Here is a 26,616-nt window from a genome sequence, read left to right as displayed (position 1 = left end):
AAAGTCACACAGCTGAGGAGTGGAACAGCTGGGCTTAGAAACCACAACGTCTGACTCTCAAGCCTGTGCTCTTTCCACTAAGCCACGCTGCTTGATTCAGGATTTTGGAGACCATACCATAGGAACATTTTTTGTTTGTTGTCTTTTACTGTTTTCTTGTAAACCTCTTTCCCCATCACTAATGCAATCTGATAAAAAGGACAACTTCTGAATTCTTAAGAGTATATCACAATTCTGAGTACTTTTCTTTGAATAGGTCGAAGATTCAAAAGCAAAAAAGGTAGGGAAGCAGGGAGAAGAGAGTTTAGAAGAAGCTGGACTCCAAATTAGGCTACACTCATTAAGAACCTCCAAAATATCAAAGGGAGGAAGATTAATTTTCCCTGAAAGAAATGACGCCATTAAAAGAACTCACAAGAGGCAGAGAATTAGATGCTAAGAAACGAAGAGTAGTTCAAAGCATTTTCCTGTCCTTTTTCCCAAGCTACATTCAAAGCTCTCTCAAAGTTCCAATTACCGTGAAAGAAGTTAAAAAATAAATGAAAACACCGAATAAAAGGAACAAATGAGCTCATTTGTGAAACTCAATTTTACAGTGCTTTATTCTTGAAACTTAATGTCCAATTACAAATAAATAATACATATAGTGTAACTCTGCTATGATATACACTTCTTCAGGCAGATAAGAGCAACAACCAAGAATGCATTGAAAACGAGTTTACATTAAATAACCAATTACAATTATACAACTGGTCATTGTTACATTTTCAGCATGGTCCAATATGTACATCATTTAAAAGTGTACCCCCCTTTATAAAACACAGATGTATACAATTTTCTTACAAGTCCAAAAGAATGAACACTCACATCACATTAAAAAAAAAAAGTTGCATCACAGGGTCTAAGAGTAATTCTAAACCAAAATTGTTTATTAGCTTGTGAATTTTGGCAGCAGATACAAAAAGTCATGGCAAGTAAATCTATTCTTGCTGGTAGGTGCAGCATAAATTGACAAGCTTTACAGACTGCTCTAATAAACAGTATGAACTTCACTTTTTAAAAAACTGTCATTCCTTACAGTGCTGATATCACAAAAATTAATGCTAAAGACTTAGTTCTGCCCTCCTTCAGCAAAACATTTTACTAAAAGACAGCTGCTTCCTTGGAGGGTTATAACCTACAGGCATTGTGGATTTGCGACCACAAACTTGTAAGAACTTTTCTGACATCTCATTCTATTTCCTAACCATTTCCAGAAAAATACATTTGCTTATTCTTTAAGAGTGCTCCTGGAATTCATATTATTACATACTATTTACCTTGCATCTTAAAATATTAATGTATTTCAAAACACAACACAAAAATGAAGGAAAGACATTCAGATACCTGCTCCGGTTCCTTTCTTTCCTTTACTTCCAGGCTAAACCTTTCACCTCTTACCATTTTGGAACTACGCTAGCTTTTCCAAAAAAATTCCAAGTATAATGAAAAGGTGCGAACTCGGTTTCCAAATCCCTTTAGAATCTAGTGGTTAGTGCAGTACGGTGTGGAGGGGAGGGGGAATGATTTCTGTGGAGGGGGAACTTGTTTAACTGGAACCTTTGCTGTGAAAACAATTTATCTTACGCATTTCAATAAACGTTCGATATTCTGAGGAACAGAAACAAACGATCACATGCCAGAACACAAAAGACTTCAGTTAAGAATAAAGCTAGACTACGTAACCGCAGGCTAATTTCTTAGCTGTTCTGTAGTAGATCCATTCTTACTTCTAGCTCAGTGCTGAAGTACTCGCTCGCATCTATTTGTCCAGAGTATCTCTCTTGTAAAACTCTTTTTCTTTAAAGCCCTGAACTATCTCACACAAGGGCATATTCCCGTTGGAAGAATCAAACGTGAAACCCAACAAAATCAGAATTTTGAGGATTACTTCATCTCCATCAGAGATCATAAAACTCCAGGGCCATGAACGGCAACCCAATAAGCTCATTCAGCATCATCATTTGCCCCAGTTCTTTTGTACGCTTCTCTTGTGGCCATTAAACTTCCTTCCACCTTTTGGCATGTTAAATGGAGGTGTTCATTTCAGCTTGGCAAGGGGGCTTTTCTTCCCAACCGTGCTTCCCCCGAGTCTACTCGGTCCTGCAATTTCTGTGTCCGCCAAGGCTTTCAAGGTCTTGAAAGCCCTCTCAACCCTAGTAGGGAAACAGATGACTCCATTCAGTCCCTATCCTACCTTCCAACAACATCCTCCTCCTCTAAATGCTTTCTAATTTGACAAGCTCTTCTGGGCAATCAGTCCATCTTTTATCGAGAGAGAGAGAGACTGCTTCAGAGGGATCGTTATATGACACACTGACAAAGTGAGGACCATGGTGGACAGGGACTGTGTCCAACCCGATTTATTTGTATCCGATCCAGCGCTTAGTAGAGTGCCTGGCACGTAGTAAGCGCTTAACAAAAACCACAGTTATGACTATTACTCTCCCAAGAGCTTAGATCAGTGCCCTGTGGACAGTATGCACCTGGTAAATCCCACCGACTGAGCTCATTCTCCAAATCAGTTACGTTTGTGAGGCACCCAGTTTCTTTACCCATGAGGAAACTGCTTATCCTTGGGTCCCCTCAACGATCCACAACATTCCCGATCCAAAATTAGAGGAACAAATGTGATTCTCTTCACTTTTAGGGGCTGCTTGAGATGCCGGAGTATTCATCCACTACTCTTAATTTAGAGTACGCCAATTTTTCCTCAGACGGAAAAGCACGACTTGATGCCCATTTCAAATTTGAGTGATATCACCTTTGACGTCATGTCCTGGAGTTCCCCAGGTAATGCTCTATGAACTCAAAAAGGTTGTATTAGCTATCGTATTAGATCAGCAGAGCTTTCCTAATTAAAAATAGCTCCTAGCTTTACAGAGAAATCTGCCAATTATAGTTCAACGTTCTTGTTTCATTCTAAGGTGTTATGGGAAGAAGCCTTCCAATTTCCTATGGGACCTGGACCAGATTATTCTTCCACACTCCACAGGATACACATCCCCCAAAATCCAAATAAATATCTTTCTAATCTTAGAAAGCACCCCAAATCTCAAAATGAGAACAATTTACCGGCTGGAAGATAGAAGTTGAAGCTCCTTTTCCCAAATAATCTGGCTCAACAATTAATAATTACCAGGGAAAATAAATAAACTTGGTGAAAAAAGCTAAATCAGAAGAAAGATCCTAAATTTTCAAAAGAACAGGCAATAATTAAACGACGTAGATTTCCTTTAGGAGAGGCCAGTTTTCCAAATTGAGAAGTAGTGAGATTAAGAAAGCTGACTGAATATATATAAAGGCTGATGATGAGACAGAGGCTGATTCCTTCCCCCTGCCCAAGACTCACCTTTCAAACATAAGTTGTGAAATTTCCAGTATTGACTTTATTCAGCAATTTAGAGTCCTGTTTAGTTTTAAAACTATTTATATAAAATTGTCTCAATACATTTTGAAAGTGAGCTCTCAAAGACTATTTATCAAGAGGCATCACTTTGCTGTGCTAAATACCTTCTGCATTATTACACATAACCTATGGTGCAACCTCAGTATATACAGTGCCATGACCTCATTTGATCATTTCCAGTAAAAAAATTAAATATTTAGAGAAGAAACTGTCAGGCACATATTCAGGTGGTGATGGTTTATAAATCATATGTGAAGATGCCTATTTCTCTAAAATGCATACAGTAACACACAGCAAATCTGCTACTTCTATCCAACAGTGACTGAAACATGAGCTTTGAAATTTACACAATTTCACATCAATACCCTTTTGTTTTTAAATACTGTAAGTAAAAAAAGGCTCCTCCAAAGTAACAATTTATTTTATGTCCTAGCTACCCCTCTATACATCCACGCTTTAAAAAGTTACAAACTGAACATTACTCCGGATTTACAAATTATGTTTAAAAATCAGATTTCAAAATCCTTGCTTGCTCAATAAGATTTAGGAAAATCCACAGACTGACAAGTACAGTCACAGGTAGTGAAAGAAACTGAGGGAAAAAACAAAAGAACAGACAGACACAGGTTTGCTGTCTTAACATTTTACTTATCCTGTCAGTTAAGAACGGGGTGGGATGAAAAACAACAGTTTTAGGCTGAAAATGAGGAATGGAGTTTGTCTCAAGGGAGAGACCCACGATTCAAGTATTTTCCTATTTGATCTGAGCTCACTGTAGCAAACTGATGGAGAGAGGAAAAAAGGATTATTTTCTTCCATACATTCGTTCAATGTCCTCCTGGTAATGTGTCTTTAGCTCTTTGCGTTTTAGTTTGAAGGCATCTGTCACCAGACCTGTTTCAGGGGTCCACGGTTCAGGGCTCAAGCGAATTTTCATGGGAATTTCAAATTTTTCCAGACTTGCTGCCAGGGTTAAAGAAATAAAAAAGGTTTTAAAAGTCAAAACCATGAAAACCATGCACGTTCAATAGACGTACTAGCCCTCACCTTTTCTTCCTCATTCTTTCCTCTTTACAATTTCTCTTTTCTGCTGGATTAACTGAGTCTGGGGCTAACGACCTAGGTTCAAAAAGCAGTGTCTTTCCTTCAGACTCACTGACTGTAACTGCTCAGGGCCAAACACATTTAGGCTTCCCGTCTATCCTACTGGTACAATTGATAAAACGCCCTTAAGGAACATTCCAATAATAGGTAAAATCAAAATCACGCAATCATTACATAAATATTAAACGACCGCAGAAGCTGTCTTCTCTCAAACTGAAAGATACCTGCTACGTTTGCAGTCCGGTTCTAGTGAAGCAAAGCTTGATCCTTTTGCTCTAAAGCTGGCTTGCGGTTTCAAACTCAACCAAGTTAGACTATGGTCAGAACCAAACTATTTCTTCCAAAGCTCTGTGTGTCTGGAGTTTTGTAAACGGTTTTTTAATAGCCTGTACCTTTTGAGATCTTGAAATATTTAATAATCGAACAAAGGCTTCAAAAACAGAGTACGGTCAGCTTTGCATCGTGACCGGTACACTCTTGATGAACCCCACGTTAAGAAAAACTCGGGGCGCTACCTATTCAGTTTGAGCGCAGAGGTGAAATGGGAGAGGGACGGGTGGAGAGGAGGGTTTCATAGACATTTGATATCTCCCCCCCCCACCCCGCTGGATGGAAAGTCTCAAGCCTCATCAGAGTCCTGGGATGAGCAGGCCTGGGAATCTAACGACAGAAAGCTGCGGGGTGATTTCCGCCCCCATCACGCCCGGTGACCGTGACCATCTATGCTCAGGTTAGAAGATGACCTGCCTCGACCAATCCAGCACACCTGAGCCCAACCTTTCCTGCCTAAATCCCCCCTCCCCCATCTCTCACCCCCAATGATCTGGCCACCTATTTCCTCACGAAAATCAACACGATCAGGTCTGAGCTCCCCAAAGTCACCCCTCCGCCTCTCCCCTCCCCCCCACCGACCCCCCTCCCCTACTTTCCCATCCTTCCCTGCAGTATCCTCAGAGGAGATCTCCTCCCTCCTCGCAAGTGCCACCCCCTCCACCTGCGCCTCGGACCCCATTCCCTCTCACCTTCTTAAAACCGTCGCCCCTGCCCTCCTCCCTTCCTTAACTTCTATTTTTAACCGCTCGATCTCCAAGGGCTCCTTCCCCTCTGCCTTCAAACATGCCCACGTCTCCCCCATCCTAAAAAAACCCGCTCTTGACCCCACTTCCCCCTCCAGTTATCGTCCTATCTCCCTACTACCCTTCCTTTCCAAAATCCTAGAACGGGTCGTCTACAATCGACGCCTAGAATTCCTTAACTCCCATTCTCTCCTAGACCCCCTCCGATCTGGCTTCCGTCCCCTCCAGTCTACCGAGACTGCTCTCTCTAAGGTCACCCGTGACCTCCTTCTTGCCAAATCCAATGGCTCCTACTCCATTCTGATCCTCCTTGACCTCTCTGCTGCCTTTGACACCGTCGACCATCCCCTCCTCCTCCATACCTTATCTCACCTTGGCTTCACGGACTCTGTCCTCTCCCGGTTCTCCTCTCACCTCTCTGGCCGATCATTCTCGGTCTCCTTCGCTGGAGCCTCCTCCCCCTCCCATCCTTTAACCGTTGGAGTTCCTCAAGGGTCAGTTCTTGGCCCTCTTCTGTTCTCCATTTACACTCACTCCCTCGGTGAACTCATCCGCTCTCACGGCTTCGACTACCATCTCTACGCAGATGACACGCAGATCTACATCTCCGCCCCTGTCCTCTCCCCCTCCCTTCGGGCTCGCATCTCCTCCCGCCTCCGGGACGTCTCCACCTGGATGTCGGCCCGCCACCTAAAACTCAACGTGAGCGAGACTGAGCTCCTCATCTTCCCTCCCAAACCCGGTCCGCTCCCAGACTTCTCTATCACCGTGGATGGCACGACCATCCTTCCCATCCCGCAGGCCCGCGATCTCGGCGTCATCCTTGACTCGTCCCTCTCGTTCACCCCACGCATCCTATCCGTTACCGAGACCTGCCGGTTTCACCTCTACGATATCGCCAAGATCCGCCCTTTCCTCTCCACCCAAACGGCTACCTTACTATTACGGGCTCTCGTCATATCCCGGCTAGACTACCGTGTCGGCCTTCTCTCTGACCTCCCTTCCTCCTCTCTCGCCCCGCTCCGGTCTATTCTTCACTCCGCTGCCCGGCTCATCTTCCCGCAGAAACGATCTGGGCGTGTCACTCCCCTTCTTAAACGACTCCAGTGGTTGCCTATCGACCTCCGCTCCAAACAAAAACTCCTCACTCTAGGCTTCGAGGCTCTCCATCACCTCGCCCCTTCCTACCTCTCCTCCCTTCTCTCTTTCCACCGCCCGCCCCGCACGCTCCGCTCCTCCGCCGCCCGCCTCCTCGCCGTCCCTCGGTCTCGCCCATCCCGCCGTCGACCCCCGGGTCGCGTCCTCCCGCGGTCCCGGAACGCCCTCCCTCCTCACCTCCGCCAAACTGATTCTCTTCCCTCTTCAAAACCTTACTTAAAAATCACCTCCTCCGAGAGGCGTTCCCAGACTGAGCTCCTCTTCCCCCTCTACTCCCTCTGCCATCCCCCCTTTACCTCTCCGCAGCTTAAGCCTCATTTTCCCCTTTTCCCTCTGCTCCTCCACCTCTCCCTTCCCATCCCCACGGCACCGTACTCGTCCGCTCGACTGTATATATTTTCGTTACCCTATTTATTTTGTTAATGAATTGTACATCGCCTCGATTCTATTTAGTTGCCATTGTTTTTACGAGATGTTCTTCCCCTCGACGCTGTTTAGTGCCATCGTTCTCGTCTGTCCGTCTCCCCCGATCAGACCGTAAGCCCGTCAGACGGCAGGGACCGTCTCTATCTGTTGCCGACTTGTTCATCCCAAGCGCTTAGTAAAGTGCTCTGCACATAGTAAGCGCTCAATAAATACTATTGAATGAATGAATAAATCGCATCATCTCCTATCAGGAGAGAATTCCCTGATCCCCTCACGGCGTTCTATCCAAAATCTGGAGGGAAAGCGGGCTCTATCAACAAGCCGCTGCCCTTTCTAGACAGAATGTCGGAACGACGTTCGCTGGCCCCTCGCGGGGCTCCATCCGAAATCCAGAGGGAAAATGGACTGAATCAGCAAACCACTTCCCTAACCAGGTAAGAATGTCGGAGCAAGGTTCCCTGATCCCGTCGTGGCATTTCATCCAAAATCCAGAGGGGAAGCGTACTGCCCCGGCAAAGAGCTTACCTGAAATGGCTGCGTCAGAGAGCACTTTGAGAACCTCCTTCTCCATTTCAGCGCTGTTGCAGAGCTCCTCCCAAGTTCCTTTAAACCCTTTTTGTCGAGCTAGCTCCGTCAGCTCCTTCTGATTTGGCACCACAAATCCAATGACATAAGAATGGAAACTGAAAGGGTGAAGGACAATTTAGCTACAATTTTAGGAAGCAGCACGGCCTAGTGAATAGAGAACAGGCCCGGGAGTCAGAAGGACCTGGGTTCCGATCCCGACTCCGCCGCTTGTCCGCCGTGTGACCTCGGGCAGGTCACTTCACTTCCCTGTGCCTCAGTTATCTCATCTGTGAAATGGGGGTTACGACCGCGAGCCCCGTGTGGGGCAGGGACTGTGTCCAACCTGATTAACTTACATCTACCCCAGCGCTTGGAACAGTGCTTGACATGTAGTAAGCCCTTAACAAATACCATCATTATTATTATTATTAGGCTCTGTCACTTGTCGACTGTGTGACTTTGGGCAAGTCACTTCACTTCTCTATGCCTCAGTTACCTCATCCGTAAAATGGAGATTAAGACTGTGAGCCCCACGTGGGACAACCTGATAACTCTGTATTTACCCCGGCGCTTAGAACAGTGCTTGGCACATAGTAAGCGCTTAACAAACACCATCAGTATCATTATGAAGAAAAATTTCATTAAAAATCACCCCTGGGGATTTTCAGGGCATGAACAATAAATAATTCCAAGCTACAGACCTCACAGTCATAGTTCGGCTGCTTTGTATAAAATATGCGATATAGAAAAGTCCCAGAAAATATTGGCATTCTGGAAGACCCCGTTCCAAAGCAAACGCTGCAGATTTGCTTTCTTCCCTCGGCAGGGTTTGTCTGTAAGGGGCCGGGTCCAGGGGTAAGCAACAGACTGGCCGAGTCCCGCAGAAACACCCAACGGGGGCAGCTGGGCAGGTCCCAGCCTCTATTTTGCCAGGGTGCGGCGTTCGGAAGCTAAATTCCCTTTCTCCAGAAATGACAAGGTCTCAATCCTACCCAGATAAAATTTCCCGGGCATAATCATTTCTGAAAATGATTTTGCAAAGCTGGACGGCACTTGGCCAAACAGATTACACAACGGTCTGAGAGGAATAAAACCCAGAATGCTTACATCTCCACAGAAAACTTGACCACTCTGGAAGGGCACGGCTAACACCCCGGGGCTTCACATTGCTCTCTCCAGAACAAAAGAATAATGAATCATAAGCAGCCAGTGGTTTATCTGCCTTACCTGTTTGCATATGCACATATATTATCTATTAGTGGGAGATTCTTCAAAGCCGCCTCAACTTTGCCAAGGGAGACGTATTCTCCGGCCTGGAGTTTTACAAGGTCCTTTTTACGATCTGTTGGCCAAAAAGAATTGAAAACATCAATTACCGAAGCAGAAATAGTCAACAACGGAATCCACCGTTTAGAACCAATACAGTCAACCTGCAACGTCTACTGAGCTCTTCTGGGTGGAGAACGCCTTGTTAAGGTGCTTGGGCACATTCACAAAAAACCAAAAGGTGCAGTCCCTCTTCAAAGAACCTTTTCTACAATAGTGGAAGACGTAGAGAGAAAATGATTGAAAATCTGTTGCTATCCTTTCAGAACTCCCTCTTTGGTCGATATTAAGGGACGGGGGGGGGGGGGGGGGAGCCAATTTGCGGCCATTCTACAGTACGATAAAGTTTAGATGGACTCATCGGGGCGCGGAGAGGCTTTAAAAAGTGCTCTGCATAGCCCTGATTCTCTTCAGCCTACTACCCCACTAATATCTACACAAGTCCCTTAGATCTGCATGTCATAGGCAAATCTGCTGCTGTGCGAAAAGTCACAATTTAATTGGAGTCATTTTCATCCATGCAAGATGGGTGAAGTTGGCTAATGGTCAGGTTGCTGGTTGCTTGGAGGTCAGTAGCTCAGAAAGTCCCCCATCTGCAGTTTATTGTCGCATTGTATTCCCCCCAGCGCCTAGGACAGTGCTGTGCGCACGGTAAGCGCTCAGTAAGTATGACTGACACAGTTCAGGCTGCCATTCGTACATGGATTGGTCGAAAGATGCTTCTCACGTGCCTGTTCCCGAGCACCTGGGCACGGCAACACCTGGATGAGTGGTGGAGGAATCATCTTGGTGACTAACCCGCTCCTCTCTCCCTCACCCGCTCAAGTGAGCCAGGCTTGGGAGATTTCAAGCCATAAATCTGGCTGGTTGGAGGAGCAGACGAAAGACAATCCATCTGGGCCTTCAACCTCCCAGCCAGGCAAGCCTCAGATTACCCTCATCCTAAATCCCCACCTGCCATCGGAGCAGGAAGAGCAGGGGACAAAATGGGCAGCCTAGAGGGTGATGGTTATGGTACCTGCTAAGCACTTATTATGGGCTAAACACTGTACTGAGCACTGGGACACACACGAGATGATCAAATTCAGACAGGAGACAATCCCTGAACCACATGGGGCTCACAGTCTAAGGAAGGGGGAGTAGGATTTAATCCCCATTTTACAGATGAAAGGTTATACGGCAGACAATTGGCGGAGCCAGAATTAGAACCCAGGTCCTCTGATTCCCAAGCCCGTGGTCTTTTCTCTAGGCTACGCAGCCTCCCTTTCTCCCAAGATGCTAGCCCAGCCGGCTCGATACGGGGAGGAGGGGATGGGACCCTCAAATCTCCCCACTCCACGCAGCATTAATATCTTTTGTTACTAAAGGATCTTCCACCTCCTCAGAAAGAGTGGAAAAGCACCACTGTTTTAGATATAAAGAAGGGCGTCCATTAAACGCCAGTGCCCCGAGACAACTAATTCTCTAACTGCCAAGTCAATTCCTTACTTTCAGGAAGAGCAGAACTTGTAATAGTAATAGCAGATGTTAATAAGAAGCTATAAAGTGCACACGAACGCATAAGGGACCTTGTCTACCAACCCTATCGTACTGTCCTCTCCCAAGTGTTTAGCACAGTTCTTTCCACAAAGTCAGGGCTCGATAAATACCCTGCTTAATGGATATTTTTATATTGTGTTGCCTCACACTATTCTCCCTGCTCCCATTTCTTTCTCTTCTCTGTTTATTTCTCTCTCCCTGATCCCAGCCCTTTTTTTTTTTTTTTTTTTTTTTTGTCCACTGTTCTATTTTATCACCACAGAATAGCTGGGGCAGGAAGTGAGAGAGTGAGGGTGGGAGATGGGGAGTCGTCGATAAATAGTGCTCGATAAACACCACGATGGATTGATAATCCCTCCGTTGGCTGAGCCAGCTCATTTGGCTCAGTGTCTTTCCCCTCTCCGTACTCAATTAGCACCGTGATCTCGGATGTGTGGGGTAACAGTTCTCTTCTTCTGCAGTCTTTTTCTAGGTCTCTATTCATCTCTCTCTACTCTTCTGTCAATTGAAGTGGGACAATCGCAGGCAGAGAGCCAAAGGAAGTCTCCCGAGCACAACCTCAAACAACGCGGCCTTCTGCGTGGACTGCCGGAATAGAACGGGGGCAGACCGAAACCCCCTGGCATGTGACGATCAGGAATGGCGGAGATGTGAATACGAGAAAGCAGAATCAAAAACCATACTCGACATTCAAAACCGTGACTCCGACGGCCGACTGAAGGGCACTTTTTTGGAAGGCAAACTGGGGAAAGGACAGAGCAGACTTCCAAAACTATTTTGAAATTAAGCTGTTAAATAGATCTAAATAAATCCACCTCTGCCATAACGTGTAGCTACAAGAAGTAATCCACGGTTCTGAATAACCGCTTAAACAAAATACACCAGCATCTGCGAAGGGTGGCTACACCCTCGTGAACTGAAATATGCCTCGGGATTCCCCGGGTTGAAAACCGATCTGAGATAACAGCAATAAACCCAAATAATCTTCTCAAACATTTTGAAACAAGACCAGGCGAACAAAACAATAAAGCATTACTGATTCGAAACAAACCAAATTATCATTACTCTCGAAAAAGTCTGGGCTTTGTTCTGCATAGCTCCATTCTCTTTTATTTTTTACCTTTTGAAGGCTGGCTGCCAGACATAAGAATACTAACAGGGCACTCCCAACACTTATTGAACACAGACCCTGCATCCAACCTGGTCCCTTCCTTCAAGGACCTCACACTCTCAAGTAGAATTGCAAAAATATCACATCCTCTTCATATGTAAAAATACCAAGCAACTGTATATTTTCAAATTATTTCTCTATAACTCCCCTCAATGTGTACCAATCATTTTAAAAACCATTTCAGAAGGATTAAACACCAACCAACACAGTGCATTAGCTCTCACCAATTATCTTTAAACACCCATCTGGATCGAACTCTCCAATATCTCCGGTATAGAGCCATCTTTGTCCATTTTCGTCTTCGAAAAAATCAGCTTTGGTTTTTGACTCGTTTTTATAGTATCCCATTGTCACATTCTGGCCACCAATAAGAATCTCCCCTCGTGGGCACGGTTTATCGGTATTATGGTATCCACCTAGTAAAGAGAATGCTTTTAGCCAACACCCAGTGCTATCGTTTTTTTCATCAGAGGACATGAAAATGTGAAACTATCAATAGGGTATACGCAGAAAGTTATCTTCATTCTTCCTTAAGTTTAGTTTTCTATAGAAGGCATGCAATTCCAAGCATTTCCCTGGATCGGCAAAGATTAACATGATTTAACTAGAAATAGGCAACAGAATGCTCTGGTCTGCTTAAGAATTAGGTGGATATATTTTACAACTGAATTCCTCCGGAAAATTCCACCGTTTGAAATCCCTTACGCATCTCCCAACTACAGATGGGCAATGCCTACTCTCTACAGCATGAAAACTCTTAACCCGGGGCAGCCGTTAAAGGGATCTTTCATCCACTACAAAATCTGAATCAAAGGCATTTACTGAGCCGCTTACTATGTGCGGAGCACTGTACTAAGCGCTCGACAAGAGTATAATTACAATAGAGGTTTAGACACGATCCCTGCCAACAAGGTGCTTTCGGTCTAGATCTAAATTAACGAAGTGGGGAGGAAAAAAAAAAAAATCACACAGCTATAAGCACCAAGTATAAGTAAAGAAGCAGCGTGGCTTAGCGGAAAGAGCACGGGTTCGGGAGTCGGAGGTCGTGGGTTCTAAACCCAGCTCTGCCACTTGTCAGCTGTGTGACTTTGGCCAAGTCATTAACTTCTCTGTGCCTGTCACCTCACCTGTCAAATGGGGATTAAGACGGGGAGCCCCATGTGGGACAACCTGATAACCGTGTATCCATCCCAGGGCTCAGAACAGGGCTTGGCACATAGTAAGCACTTAACAAATACCATTGTTATCCTTACCGTGTCTACAACCTGGTCCCTTCCTAAAAGAAGCTCACGCTAACGAGCAGAACTGCGAAAGTATCACAAAAGCACCTGGGGCTCCTAGAACTCTGTGGCACCCGATGTAAAGTTTGTGACGGTCGCAGAAAGTCAGAGAGAAATAATGGAGAATTCACTCTCATGAAAGGTAGACTTAAGGCTTTGTCCAGAATGTTGTCAGGGAATTAGGGAACGTCTGGCTGACAACGCAAAGTTTTCCGGACACCGCGCCTGACCGGCAGTGTCAGAAAAAAGGGTTTCGGCTTGGGCGCGTGACACTGGATCCGGTGAGAACTAAAAGGTTTTCCTTAATGCCCGATTTTACAGGAATGCAATTGCAGGGTTATAGGAAAACTGGGTGCACCGCCACGATGTCACAGAAGTCACACACATTTCCAGGAAACAGACCTGCTCCTGCCGGCCACAGAAATGACCTCAGGGACCTCAGTCTTCTATGGATGATAGGCGAGAGGAATAGAGGAAGGGAAGGGAAAGCTCCCCCTTCATCCTTGACCCGATCCTGACCCAGTCCCTGCTCCTCCTCGCCATCAATGGAACCTGGCTCTCCCCAGATGACACGGTCTCCCCCGTCGCTCTCTCCAGAGGGGACCTCATCGCAGAATCACTGGGAAAGGGGGAAACCGTCGGCTTCCTTCTGGCTCCCCGATGCCGCTTTCGCACCACTCCACCTCTCCCGTCTCTTTCTTCCCCTTCCTTTGGAGTCCATTTCATCCACCTCTCTAAACCCCACTTCAGATACTAGTCACGGTCATCTACACCCCCCCCCCCCCCAACCCCTCTCCCTTCCTCCAACTTTTGGAACCATTTCGATCCCTTTCTCACACTTCTTCTCTTTCTCCATCCCTACACTGATCCTTGGGGAACTCAGTAGCCACTTGGGTGTTCCCGACGTCCCTTCAGCCGTCGCTTTCTATCACTCCAACTCCAATGACCTCCTGCTCCACTCCAGCTCGCCCGCTCATCCCGCCTTGGACACATACTCCATCTCATCATCCCTAATCATTGTACAATCTCTTCCCTCTCCAACTCTACACCGCTATTATACACAACGTACAGTATCTGGCTAAATTTTAGTCACCACTCTATTTCTGTAGTTAACACACATACCCTGGACTCAAATTTAACTAAAAGACAGACAAGAAATGAAAATAACTGTCACAGAAACTCATGTGAATGATTTCTACAAGGCATATGACTTGGATATATTTTTAAAAGGACTAGATACATTTTTTAGGTTTCCATTTAGGCAGCACAACCAGATGTGTTATATGGTACTGTATGTTAGTTTTCAGGAGAACATTTTGCTACTGGATAGGTAATACCTAGGGCAAGCATAAGGTAAATCACATATATAAATTCTCAAAACAGTTCCGCAAAAATAAGCCCTTTGTTTTTCATCTATAGTTTAGACAAAAGAGATTGGAAGGTTGTATACGGTCACATTATCTCTGTAACAAATTCCTACTCTGATTCAATATTTTTCTTTGCCCTACATAAAATCCAATAATAAATGCTTAGAAAATTACGATTTCCACAAAGAAATTATTTCCAACAAAGCAAGAAACTCTTATGAAGGAAAGTATAACAAATTAAATTAACGCATTTTACATGTCAAGACAATAGGTGCTAGAAAGCTAAATTAAAATTTAATTTAAAATGCAATCTCGCATACTAATCCTTTATTGCATAGAACTTTTTTTTTTTACCTTCTTCCCAGTTCATTAACTTAATTTCACAGCAAACCAACGGAGCTCCCACTCTGCCCGTAGTATAGTCCCAAACTAAGATGAAAATGAGAAAGAGCAATTGAAGAAACATAGACTGGAAATAAAGCAATCTCCCAAGTCATGAACTGCCTAATAATAATAATAATAATAATAATAGTGGTATTTGTTAAGCGCTTACTATGTGCAAAGCACTGTTCTAAGCGCTGGGGGATACAAGGTGATCAGGTTGTCCCACGTGGGGCTCACAGTTTTAATCCCCATTTTACAGATGAGGTAACTGAGGCAGAGAAGTTAAGTGACTTGCCCAAAGTCACACAGCTGGCAAGCGGCGGAGCCGGGATTCGAACCCATGACCTCTGACTCCCAAGCCCAGGCTCTTTCCACTGAGCCACGCTGCTTCGCTGCATAATAAATACAGTCAAGAGTATTGTAAACTAAAGACTCTTGGAAGAAATTTCCATTTTTTTTTAAATCCTGAGATGCCATATTTATCTTTTCAAACCTTTCTCCAGAACTCTATAGTAGGGAATTAGGAATACACCAAGTTCATTCACAGATTGAGTCAAAGTTTAATGTTTGTAAAAAAAAAAAAAAAAAAAAAAATCATTTCACAGTATGAAATTGGACAAAGGCAGAGGGTGTATTGAGAACCTAACACACCCTCCCCAACAAACCTACACACACACACACACCTCAACATATAAAGCATTCTGTAGGAGAATATACCTGAAATGCTTGATTTTACTTTCTTCAAGTAATATTTCATTTCATTTCTGAGTCTACTCTTAAACAGGGGCAAATACTACTACTAGCATGACTGCTGCCAGTCTATTTTTTCAATTGAGGAATCCCAAGCGCTTTTCAATATCTGAATATCTACGGGAGTTGGTGGAACTGGTGGTATGAAGATAAACAACTTTGCCCTACACCACGTAATTAAATACGGGGAGGAGTTGGCAATAAAAATCCATTATATTCTGCCCTAGGGAAAAAAAAATCTTCCTTTTCAAAGTTTCTTGGGTATCAAAAGCTATTTTTTTTTATATGTTAGCAAGTGTTATATCGTACCGTTATATGGTGCAGTCCCAAGCGCTCAGCACAGTGCTCGGCACACAGTAAGTGTCAAAAAAATAAAATCGACAAGCATATGATTGGTTTCTCGCTGAATCGCAACCAAAGATTCCATTCCAGTGTGGCACAGGAAAGACACGTGCTATTCCTCTTGTCATTTTCACATATTTTAGGGACACCGAAACGCCTGGTATTCTGCAAGTTCAGTTATATACGTTCATTCGATAGTATTTATTGAACACTTACTGTGTGCAATGCACTACGCTAATTGCTTGGGCTGGAAACGTCCTATTTCACTACGTGAAAAACCTCCTAAGGAATATTGTGTTGGAAGATTTTGGAATTTCATGATCTGTAGAACACCACACACACACACAAAATGTAAGCAATCACCACCGGCCCGGCAGATATTTTCTACACTCTCGTCTACTCAGTCACCCCTAAAAGCTTTTTTTTTTTTTTTTTTTTTTTAAACCCTTTGAATTTGGGGATGGATTTCCAAACTACTCTTCCGGAACGGTGCTGGACATCCCATTCCCTGGACGGCACTGACCTTCTGTGATTGTGCCAGCCCCAGCTGACTCGGTGAGTCCGTATCCCTGACCGACCGGGCAGCAGAAGCAGATATTCATGAACTGCTGAGTTGTGGCGGAAAGGGGAGCGCCGCCACAGAGTAAGAGGCGAATATTTCCCCCTAGTAAACTCCGTACTTTTCGAAAAACAAACCTAGGGACGGAAGGATGAGAAGCAGTCGGTGTGACCTTTTGGTTGCTGAAATAAAATGCTTAACTTTTTCAAAATAAAACCGAGTTTCCCCAGCTAATTTGGGGTACGAAATTTTCCGGTTGGACATAAAAAGGAATCGTACGTGACCTACAGCTGTCTCTAGGTGAAGCTGCAAGAAAAATAAACTAGCTGTAAATATTTCATTGGTTTTGTTACCAACAGTTTTGCCAACAGCAATTCAACCATTGATTCCGTTACGTCTGCAGAGTAGACAGACTCCTCGAACTTCGGCGGAACCGAGCAGTAACAGAAGGCAACCGTAGCTTATGAAATCCGAACTGAATTTTAGGTGCAAATTATCAACCGCCAATTATGCAAAAGTGTCAACATAAAACCACTTACCTGTCACAGAGGGGGGTACTGTAGCCTTTGGAAATCTGCTCCATTTTATAATTATACGCCAAAATAAACAGATTACGTTGGAAATCGCTCATTCCATTTACTTTGTTCATGACATTTTTGTAGATGCGATCCATGATTTCCTAGTTGTACAAAAGAGATTAAATTCGTAAGAACTGCAGGTTAATGCATACCAAATCAAGTGATTAACTAGGGGCCAAACTGAAAAATCAATAAAATATTTATTTCAATTGGGAGGCACGGTTCAGTATCCGAGGATCCCTAATGCGCCGGAGTTTAGTTCGGGGGGGGGGGGGGGAGCGCGAGAAATGCAATGCTCTCGAGTCCGTTGTAATCGGATTTCACCCGGATATTTGAGGTTTCTTCCGACACAGTTCTACTGGGTTTGCCTTTTCCCTAAATCCACAGAGGCAGCTAAAGCATAAACCGGGGGGATACGGGCAGCAGGTGCCCCCTTCTATAACCGAGACCCCTTTCTGAGAATGCAGTCTACTCCACGCTGCCCACTGGTCTACCCCTAGCCCTGCTTCCTGACAGTCAAAGCTTTCCCCTCCGTCCCGCCCGGTCACGACCACCGTCGCCCGCTTGGCTCCACGACGCAGAGGAAGCCCGCGGGTCGGGCTAACCCTCCCACCCGGTCTCTTCCCTTCAACCCCTCTGAATCTGGAGAAAGGCATCTAGTGAGCACCGAGATGATAAAAGATCTAATTGCCCCCCTCCCCCCCCCCCCCGGTATCTGCTCCTCTAATGCCAACCTTCTCGCTGTACCTCGATCTCGTCGATCTCGCCACCGACCTCTCGCCCACATCCTGCCTCTGGCCTGAAACCCCTCCCTCTTCATACGCGCAGACGATCTCTCTCTCTCCACGTTCAAATCCCGATAGAAGGCACATCTCCTCCAAGGGGCCTTCCCTGACTAAGCCCTCCTCTCCTCTTCTCCCACTCTCTTCTGTGTCTTCCTCGCACCTGGATTCGTTCCCTTTATTCACCCCTCCCTCGGCCCCACGACGTCTACGTAAATATCCGTTTGACTTCGATTTATATTAACGTCCGTCTCCCCCTCTAGACTGTCCGTTCATCGCGGGCGGGGAACGTGACTACTAAACTCTGTTATACTGCTATATTGTACTCTCCCAAGGGTTTAGTACAAGACGGTGCCCACGGTGAACGCTCAGAGAATTCAACTGCTTAATCGATTTTACAGTAAACCTTCCCAGGAGCTTAGTGTAGCACTCCGCACGCTATCCACCCTCGGTAAATAGCACGAACCGATCGGCTGAAATTCGCCAGAGCTGTAACCTGACACGATCAAAGTCCGCGCGATCATTTCAGGCCGTCGCCTTTACCGAGCCCCGACTGCGTGCAGAGCGCTGCACTGGGCGCTTGGGAGAGTACGAGCCGAAAAAATCAGGAGACGTTTCCGGCCCACAGTGACCGTGGAGTCTAGAGGGGAAGACGTTAATTTGAATAATTTATAGGATGCAGAATTTCAAGAGGATTTAAAGATTTCAAAATATGACAGGAGCGTGAACATTAGCTGGACCTCGGGTCTCAATTTTTCACTTTGCAATGCTTCGGGACGTTCCTCCTTCGCACGACACCAGGGGTGGCCAAGGCGCAGCTCGAATCCACACGCGGCTTCTTTCCTCGGGCTGTGACCCACGGTGAACAGCTAGGCACCTTATTGTATCAGTGGCGGGGCGGGGCGGACTTCAGCGAGGGGGCCACCGTTCCGGCCAATTTGACGGCGCTCCTACCCTCACCCGTGTGAATCTGGGCGGAGAGGCGCCCGACCCATCCCGACGCTCTGGCTCGCTCTCGCTCGTGACCTCTTGACCACCCGGAATACCCAATCTCGTCAAAGGAATCTCTATCTCGGATCAGCGGCCCTCCGCCACGTTACGGTGTAAGTCTCCGACTCTCTTCGGTTCACGAGGCTCGGCCACCTCTGCACGGCACTCACAGCCGCAGGCTTTAAGAGGCAGAATGCCCGAGCCTCGCCCGTTTGCTCTCCGGGGCCGTTGAGAGGAAAGGGGAGGAGCGCACACAGAAAATTCTTACCGGAACGGCTGCCATTACGGTGGGTTTGAGCACGGATGTATCTCCTTGGCTTCCTTTCTTTATTTTCGAAGACTGAGGAGGTTTTAAAAAAAATTGCGGTTTAAATTTGAGGAATTTAAAACACACATCCTGAAAACTCACACGTGCGCTTTTCTATTCTAGTAAGCAGTTAAACGTGCGTGCATCTAAAACCAAACGATTTAGAGCCGTTACTTTTCGGCAGGGAAGAAAGCCTTAAAAATATAAGACTGGCTTCCCCGCTCTAGGATTTAAGTGATAAAGATACCTGATCTGCCAAAGTCTGCGGTGAGGAATAGCCAATACGACATCCGTGGGAGAGGCTGACCAGTTCAGCGCTCAATTCTAGGACGTGGGCAAGCGGGAGGTACCCGATGTAGACGTCTTGCTGTCTACGGGAAAGGAAGAAAGAGGCGACTCATATCCGGCGCGCTGCGCCCTCCCGCCCGTCGGCCCGCGTCCGCGCTGGGGATGGGCGGCCTCCTCCCGGGGCCGGTCGACTTCCTCTCTCCGCCGGCCACGGACTCGCGGACGAACCCGCGACCACCTATCCGCTCTTGGGCTTCCAATTCCCCAGAGGGATAACCACCGTGGTATTTGTTAAGCACTTACTACGTGCCAGGCACCGTACTAAGCGCTGGGGTGGATACAAGCAAATCGGGTTGGACACGGTCCCCGAAGCACTCCGGCGAGAACGGAACGACAGAGTTGGCAGACACGATCCCTGCCCACCGCGAGCTTACGGTCTAAAGCTGTAAAAGCTGAAAGAGCCCGGGCTCTTTCTAAAGCTGAAAGAGCCCGGGCTTCGGAGTCAGAGGTCATGAGCTCCAATCCCGGCTCGGCCCCTTGTCAGCTGTGTGACTGTGGGCGAGTCACTTCACTTCTCTGTGTCTCAGTTCCCTCATCTGTAAAATGGGGATTAAGACCGTGAGCCCCACGTGGGACATCCTGATTCCCCTGTGTCTACCCCAGCGCTTAGAACAGTGCTCGGCACACAGTAAGCGCTTAACAAATACCAACACTATTATTATTATTATTATTAAAGCTCACCGTGGGGGAGAGGAGACAAAACACGTACGTCTCCCTCCTCTTGTCCGCGACGGCCCCTCCGCAGTAGGGCTGCCCGGAACCTAAACCGGTCTCTGCCCGTCACCGCTCTAGTCTGGAAGCTCCCCGTGGGCAAGCAAATGAGTCAACGGTATTGAGCGCCTACGCTGTGCCGAGCAGCGCACTAAGCACTGAGAAGGGTAGAGGAGCAGCGTGACCCAGTGGACAGAGCACGGGCTCGGGAGTCGGAAGGACCCGGCTTCTCATCCCGGCTCCGCCACTTGTCTGCTGTGTGACCCAGGGCGGGTGGCTTCACTTCCCTGGGCCGCCATTTTTTTTCATACCTGCCCCACTATCACTGGCTACTCAAAGGCTGAAGACCGGGTTCAACTCAGATGCAGCTAGCAGAACCGGAACTGGACGGGCCCCGGTACATTTCCATCTGTAATCTAACCTGTCCCGCCATCGATCCCTGGCCCACGTCCTACCTCTGGCCTGGAACGGCCTCCCTCCTCACATCCGCCAAACCTACTCTCTTCCCCCCTTCAAAGCCCTACTGAGAGCTCACCTCCTCCAGGAGGCCTTCCCAGACCGGGCCCCCCTTCTCCTCTGCTCTTCCTCCCCTCCCCATTGCCCCAACTCCTTCCCTTCGCTCTACCCTCCTCCCCATTGCCCCGCAGCACTTGTGCCTATAATGTACGTATTTATTATTCTATTTATTTTATTAATGATGTGTGTGTATATATATATATATATATATATATCTATCTATAATTCTATTTATTTGTACTGATGCCGTTGATGCCTGTCTACTTGTTTTGTTGTCCGTCTCCCCACTTCTAGACCGTGAGCCCGTTGCTGGGGAGGGATTGTCTCTGTTCCCAAACTGCCCTTTCCAAGCGTTTAGTACGGTGCCCTGCGCGCAGTTAGCGCTCAATGAATACGACTGAACGAATGGTAAATTCCACCCATGCCCAGAAGGGGAGAGAATCCGGCTACAAAAGAGGCTAAGGCAGTCAAAATACAATAGATGACATTTTCAGTTAAAATGAATCCCATCGGGCTTGACGTGGAGAATTTTTCATTTTACTAAGCCGAACAATGATCACAGAAGGAATTCACCATTTCGACTATGAAACGTAGTCTCCGCCCACGATCGACAAAGCGTGTATAGGACACACGGTTACAGAGTTGATCTCGATTTCTTCTTACGTGGGAATTACCCCATTCTGAATTCACTACTCATATTGGCTCTCTTCTCTTTAACTCAATGTATACTCCACAACTACTAATCAATGTAAAGGTGATCAGATCAGCGGGAGAGCAGGAGAGGGTGCTGTCAAAGGGTCTTTCAATAAATCTATAATTATCACAAGAAGACAAAAGGCACATAAAACCCCCTGTGCTTCCACGGGGATTCTGCAAGTCTTCAGAAACTTGATGTTTTGACTGAAAAGAAATATAAAGCAAAGATACCCATTAGGCCCCACAGAAACATTTCGAAGGGAGTAAAGAGAACTGTTCCATTTTACGCCTGTATAAAATAATACGCGTAAGTGGCAGTGGACGATTTTGAGTAAAAGGAGGACGTTCCCAGTAAGACGGCGTAATAACAGCAACACTCAAACATGCACGGAAATAAATGAACATCTTGATCCATATCCCATACCCCAATTTTGGAATTCTTTCAGCCATCCCGGTGAGCCCAGCGATAAGATTACAATGCGAGATCATCACGCCCTTTGGAAGTCCCGTGGATCCACTCGTATACATGATCACCGCAATATCTGAGGGTACAGGCTTGCTGTGAAATTTCTCTCCTGCGTGAAAAATATTACAGTTTTAGAGAAAAGCAAAATCCTTCGAAAAATGACCCTACGGCACAACATCCCGGCTCTGCCGCTTGTCAGCTGTGTGACTGTGGGCAGGTCGCTTCACTTCTCTGGGCCTCGGTTCCCTCATCTGTAAGATGGGGATTAAGACCGTGAGCCTCACGTGGGACCACCTGATTACCCTGTATCTACCCCAGCGCTTAGAACGGTGCTCGGCACATGGCAAGCGCTCAACAAATACCAGCGTTATTATTATTCCACTGTTTGATGCGGTAGGTTGATTTTACTCTAGTCTGATGTCCACAACAACTAGGAAATGTTCATTAGGCCTAGGAAGAGCACATTTACCAGGAGGAACTTAATGCTTCGAGGAAATCATGCCGTAGTCACTGCGGCATCAAACTCTCCGATCTCCTTTCTTCCCCCGATGCTCCCGTTTTATTTTTACAGCACTTCTCTTCCGAAGAACTCCAAATGTCTGATCGTACCCGATGCCGTGCATCCAAACACATGTGGAGGAGCAAGAGCATCCCCCGTTTAACAGTGGAAAATCTGAGACACAAACTGACTAGATGCCCCGTCCGGGACGGCAGCTCCGTCAAAGGCAGAGCCGGGACTAGAAGTTGGGTCTCTCCTCTCTTCAAGTCCTAAAGCTCTTCCGCTCTTGGGATGAGGATCCCCCTTAAACACCAGAAAAATGGTGCATCTGGAGACCCCTCTTTCCTCGCAAGAAATCTCTAAGAGCCGAGGAGCGGGAGAGGGCCATTCACTGGTGGCTCGTCCTCTGCGGGAGGGTCACTGCTGATTCAGGGCACTGTCGCCTTTGATTTCTACATGCCAGCGCGGTCGGTGGCATTCCAAACCCTTGGGGCCCTTTTCAGGGATCCCAAAATTATCCTAGAATATCCGATCTCCAGTAACCAAAGCACCGCACTCAAGCACGGAGCGTAGCACAGAAAGATCAAGTGGAGAAATTAAGAAATAATACACAATCAGTAAAAAGCTAGACTTCTTTTTTGGCACCGTTTTCCAATTTGGAGCATATAAATTAACTTTGGGTTTTTCTACCAGCATTCGCATGCATGCTGAAATCAACAACCAGCCAACATACCGGGAACCATAAAACCCAAACCGTAAATTACCGCAGCTGGCATCGAAAGACTTCGCCCCCTAAAACAAGGTGACCGTCGCCCAGGAGCCAAGGGCATACGGGAATCAAGCGAATTAATGTTTCAAAAGCAAAAGGCGACCGTTGTGAACTGGAAGGAATCCGATTAACCATCTGACAGCAGAAGAGTGAGCTTGCTGACCCTTTATGAGTAATACCACGTAAACTTGAAAAGAGGAGGCCAGGTCAGTCGACAGAGCGAAAGTGCTAACTTAAAAGCAGGGCTGGGGCTTTGAATATCCAGGCTGAGTTGAATAAGACCGTGGGTTTTTAAGTAGCGGAGAAAACCAAAAGTGGGATTTGAGTACGTCTTTGAAGACTGCCTTTGGAACTCATGGCTAACGATGGCATCGGTTGATGAAAACAGAAATTTTACAATTTAAATTCTAAATGGCACGGGGAATATATCGCTTGCAGCTCTTCCTTGTCACCTCTCTCACCTCCTGGCACTCAAGACTTGAGCAAATTAGGGACACACAATAACCAGGGAGAAGGAAGTGAATGGCTTTCTTTTGGGGGGGTGCCTTCAGAACCAGATCTCGCCAAGTCCTCTACCGTAAATGCATTTACAAAATGAGAGGGAGGTGGAGGGGGACGAAAGGATTCCGCTTTTCCGTAAACTCCATGAAAATCTTCAGAAACGAAGAACTAACGGGTGCTGTCATCTCTCTGGGGTCCGGGGAGAGCCTCGAAGAGGAAAGAGGTGACGAGAAAGAGCTACAAGCGACACATTCCTTGTGCCGTTTAGAGTTTAAATTTTAAAACTTCTTTTTGCATCAACCGACGCCATCATTAGCGAGTCGTTTCCCTCCCCTGGGTCTCAGTTTCCTCAGTTTCTGGAAAATGGGGATGGGGACGGTGCCCCCATGTGGCGCGGCCTCGTTACCCCGTATCTACCCCAGCGCTTAGAACGGTGCTCGGCGCATAGTAAGCGCTTAACAGATACCATTATTATTATCAGCCAGGAGTTCCCAAGGCAATCTTCAGGGACACGCTCAGATCCCACTGGATTCCGACCGACCCGGCGTTCCTCAGAAACAGAAGTAAGGCGATCGGTACCTACCAACGTCTCCTTTGGCTCCCAACGCCTGAACCGCTGCCATCGTGTGAACGATGACCCCCTTGGGGAACTCGGACCACGTCGGTGGCTTGCTGTCTACGGTTATAATGTGCCGCAGACGCGGAATCTGGGTAACGATCTCCTGAGGGAAGAGGACAGAGGCAGGGATCAACTTCAACGGGTAGCGCGAGTGGGAGAGAAAACTCCTCGCACCGTCGCCTCCTATTCCCACACGTCGGAACGCCGGGCGCCGACTCTCTGCATGGCGTAGCCCAGCCCGCCAGGCTTCAGGCAATCTAAGTTCGAAGTGGGGCTGGGGAGGCGACTCGGCACTTGTCAGCAGCCAAAAGCGCTTAACAAACATTACTGTTATCACTGTTATCGTTATTATTACGGCTAAAGCACCCCGGGACGTTCCCCGCGCAGCATGGCCCAGTGCCTAGAGCCCGGGCCTGGGAGTCAGAAGGCCCCGGCTTCTCATCCCGACTCCGCCACTTGTCTGCTGGGTGACCTTGGGCGAGTCACTTAGAGCGAAGCACGGACGGGTGGGGAGAGTCGGGAGGCAGGGCGGAGGCAGCTACGGCAGTCGAGGCGGGATACGATAAATGCTTGGATCGGCGCGGCGGCAGCTGGACGGAGAGGGCACACTTCAGCGACGTCGTGGCCGTCGAACCGACGGGTGACCTATTAAATAAATAACGTGGATCGAACGAGAGGAAAGAGCCGAGGATAAGACCCAGGTCCTGGGCTCTGAGAGACAGGGAGCGTGGTGGTGTTGGCTACGGCGACGGGAGAGACGGGAGGACGACAGGGCTGGGGTGGGAAGACGAGGAGTTCTACTTTGGACACGTCAGGTATCTGAGCTGTCGGCGGGACATCCAGGTACAAGTGTCCAGAAGGCAGGAAGGAATAGGGAGACGGCAGAGAAGGATGAAAGTCGGGGTTGGAGATCCAGATTTAGTAACGACGCGCAAAGAGGAGGGAGCTGAAGCCACGGGAACCAACGATTTCTCCGAGGGAGTGGGTGTCGACGGAGAATAGGAGGGGACCCAGAAGTGACCCTGAAGGGCCTCCCTGTTAGGCAGCGGGAGACGACGGAGGAGCCCGAGAGAGAGACAGAATGGGCGGCCGGAGAGACAGGAGGAAAACCAGGAGAAGACGGGAAATCGGTGCCGCCGTGGTTATATGACGTCTCCAAGAGAAGGAGGCGGTCGACGGCGTCGAAGGCAGCGGAGAGGTCGAGGAGGATTAGGATGAAGCTGCGGTCACTGGATCTGACACGGAGATAACGGGCGATCTCTGAGAGGGCAGTTAATGTGGAGAGAAGGGGGAAGAGGCCAGATTGGAGGGGGGTCAAAGACAGAATTGGGGGAGAGGAAGCAGAGGCGACGGACGTAGACAACTCGCTCGAGGAGTCTGGAGAGAAACGGTAGGAGGGATAACCGGAAGGAGCCCTCGAGGGAGGGTTGGTTTTTTTTTTAAATATAGGGGAGGCATAAGCATGTTGGAAAGCTTTTCGGTGGTACTTTTAAGTGCTTTTCATGTGCCAAAAACTGGTCTAAGCACTGGGATAGACAGAAGTGAATTAGGTTGGACACAGTCCAAGTCGTGGAGCAGAACCCACTGGAAAGCGGTACGGGTAAGCTGTATCACCAGACGGTAGGGAGGCCAAGGAAGAATCTGAGGCTACGCCAAAGGAAAAGATTTCCCCCTAGCCCATGGCTAGGAGGGCCCGTTTCCTGGCATCCTTCTGGCTCCCTTCGGACAAGTCCCGGACGAATCTCCCCGGGAAACGTGCGAAAGCCCGCCTCGGGCCGTGCCATCATAAAAACACGGTTGGGTTTCTGCCACGGAGAGTCAGTCGACAGTTTCCCTTCACTGGCGAGCTTCCATCTTCCCCGGCCGCCTCTCTGACGCTGCCCATCAAGAGCCCACGGAAGGGATTCCGGATCCCGAGAGGCGCGGGTCGTCACGCAGATCCCAGGACAGAGTCCCCCACGGCAGTGGGGACCCAACCGTAGCCTCGAAGTCCGTGGTTTCGCAGCACGGTCGTGACGTAAACCGCAAAACACAAGAAAGGGGAAAGCCACGGAGCCCAACGCAAGCGCAAAGATTTATTCGAAACTTATTAAAGAACTCTTCTCTAGCATTACTAAGCAGCGTGGCTCGGTGGAAAGAGCCCGGGCTTGGGAGTCAGAGGGCATGAGTTCGAATCCCAGCTCTGCCACTTGTCAGCCGTGTGACCGAGGGCAGGTCACTTCACTTCTCTGTGCCTCGGTTACCCCGTCTGTCAAATGGGGATCGACCGTGAGCCTCACGTGGGAACGACCTGATGACCCTGTATCTCCCCCAGCGCTTAGGACAGTGCTCTGCACG

At 47.5% G+C, this 26,616-nt stretch overlaps 1 protein-coding gene across 2 annotated transcripts in view; it reads right to left on the bottom strand.

Moving 5' to 3' along the window:
- Window positions 1-574: 574 nt before the first annotated feature.
- ACSL3 (acyl-CoA synthetase long chain family member 3) overlaps window positions 575-26,616 on the bottom strand; it is a 78,231-nt gene continuing 52,189 nt past the window's right edge. For both annotated transcript variants that reach the window (XM_029069802.2, XM_029069804.2), the window contains exons 5-15: window positions 24,244-24,382; window positions 21,850-22,000; window positions 19,402-19,525; window positions 19,116-19,187; window positions 17,037-17,176; window positions 16,462-16,634; window positions 14,817-14,891; window positions 12,040-12,231; window positions 9,007-9,121; window positions 7,738-7,895; window positions 575-4,411 (exon numbers count right to left, since the gene is read on the bottom strand). In XM_029069802.2, the coding sequence (XP_028925635.1) occupies window positions 4,254-4,411; window positions 7,738-7,895; window positions 9,007-9,121; window positions 12,040-12,231; window positions 14,817-14,891; window positions 16,462-16,634; window positions 17,037-17,176; window positions 19,116-19,187; window positions 19,402-19,525; window positions 21,850-22,000; window positions 24,244-24,382 (1,497 nt within the window). In that variant the 3' untranslated portion in view covers window positions 575-4,253. The remainder of the gene's footprint in view (window positions 4,412-7,737; window positions 7,896-9,006; window positions 9,122-12,039; window positions 12,232-14,816; window positions 14,892-16,461; window positions 16,635-17,036; window positions 17,177-19,115; window positions 19,188-19,401; window positions 19,526-21,849; window positions 22,001-24,243; window positions 24,383-26,616) is intronic.

Source organism: Ornithorhynchus anatinus, chromosome 7 (assembly GCF_004115215.2).
Source record: "Ornithorhynchus anatinus isolate Pmale09 chromosome 7, mOrnAna1.pri.v4, whole genome shotgun sequence".
NCBI classification, from domain to species: domain Eukaryota; kingdom Metazoa; phylum Chordata; class Mammalia; order Monotremata; family Ornithorhynchidae; genus Ornithorhynchus; species Ornithorhynchus anatinus.
This window is presented reverse-complemented; position numbering and strand designations above follow the sequence as displayed.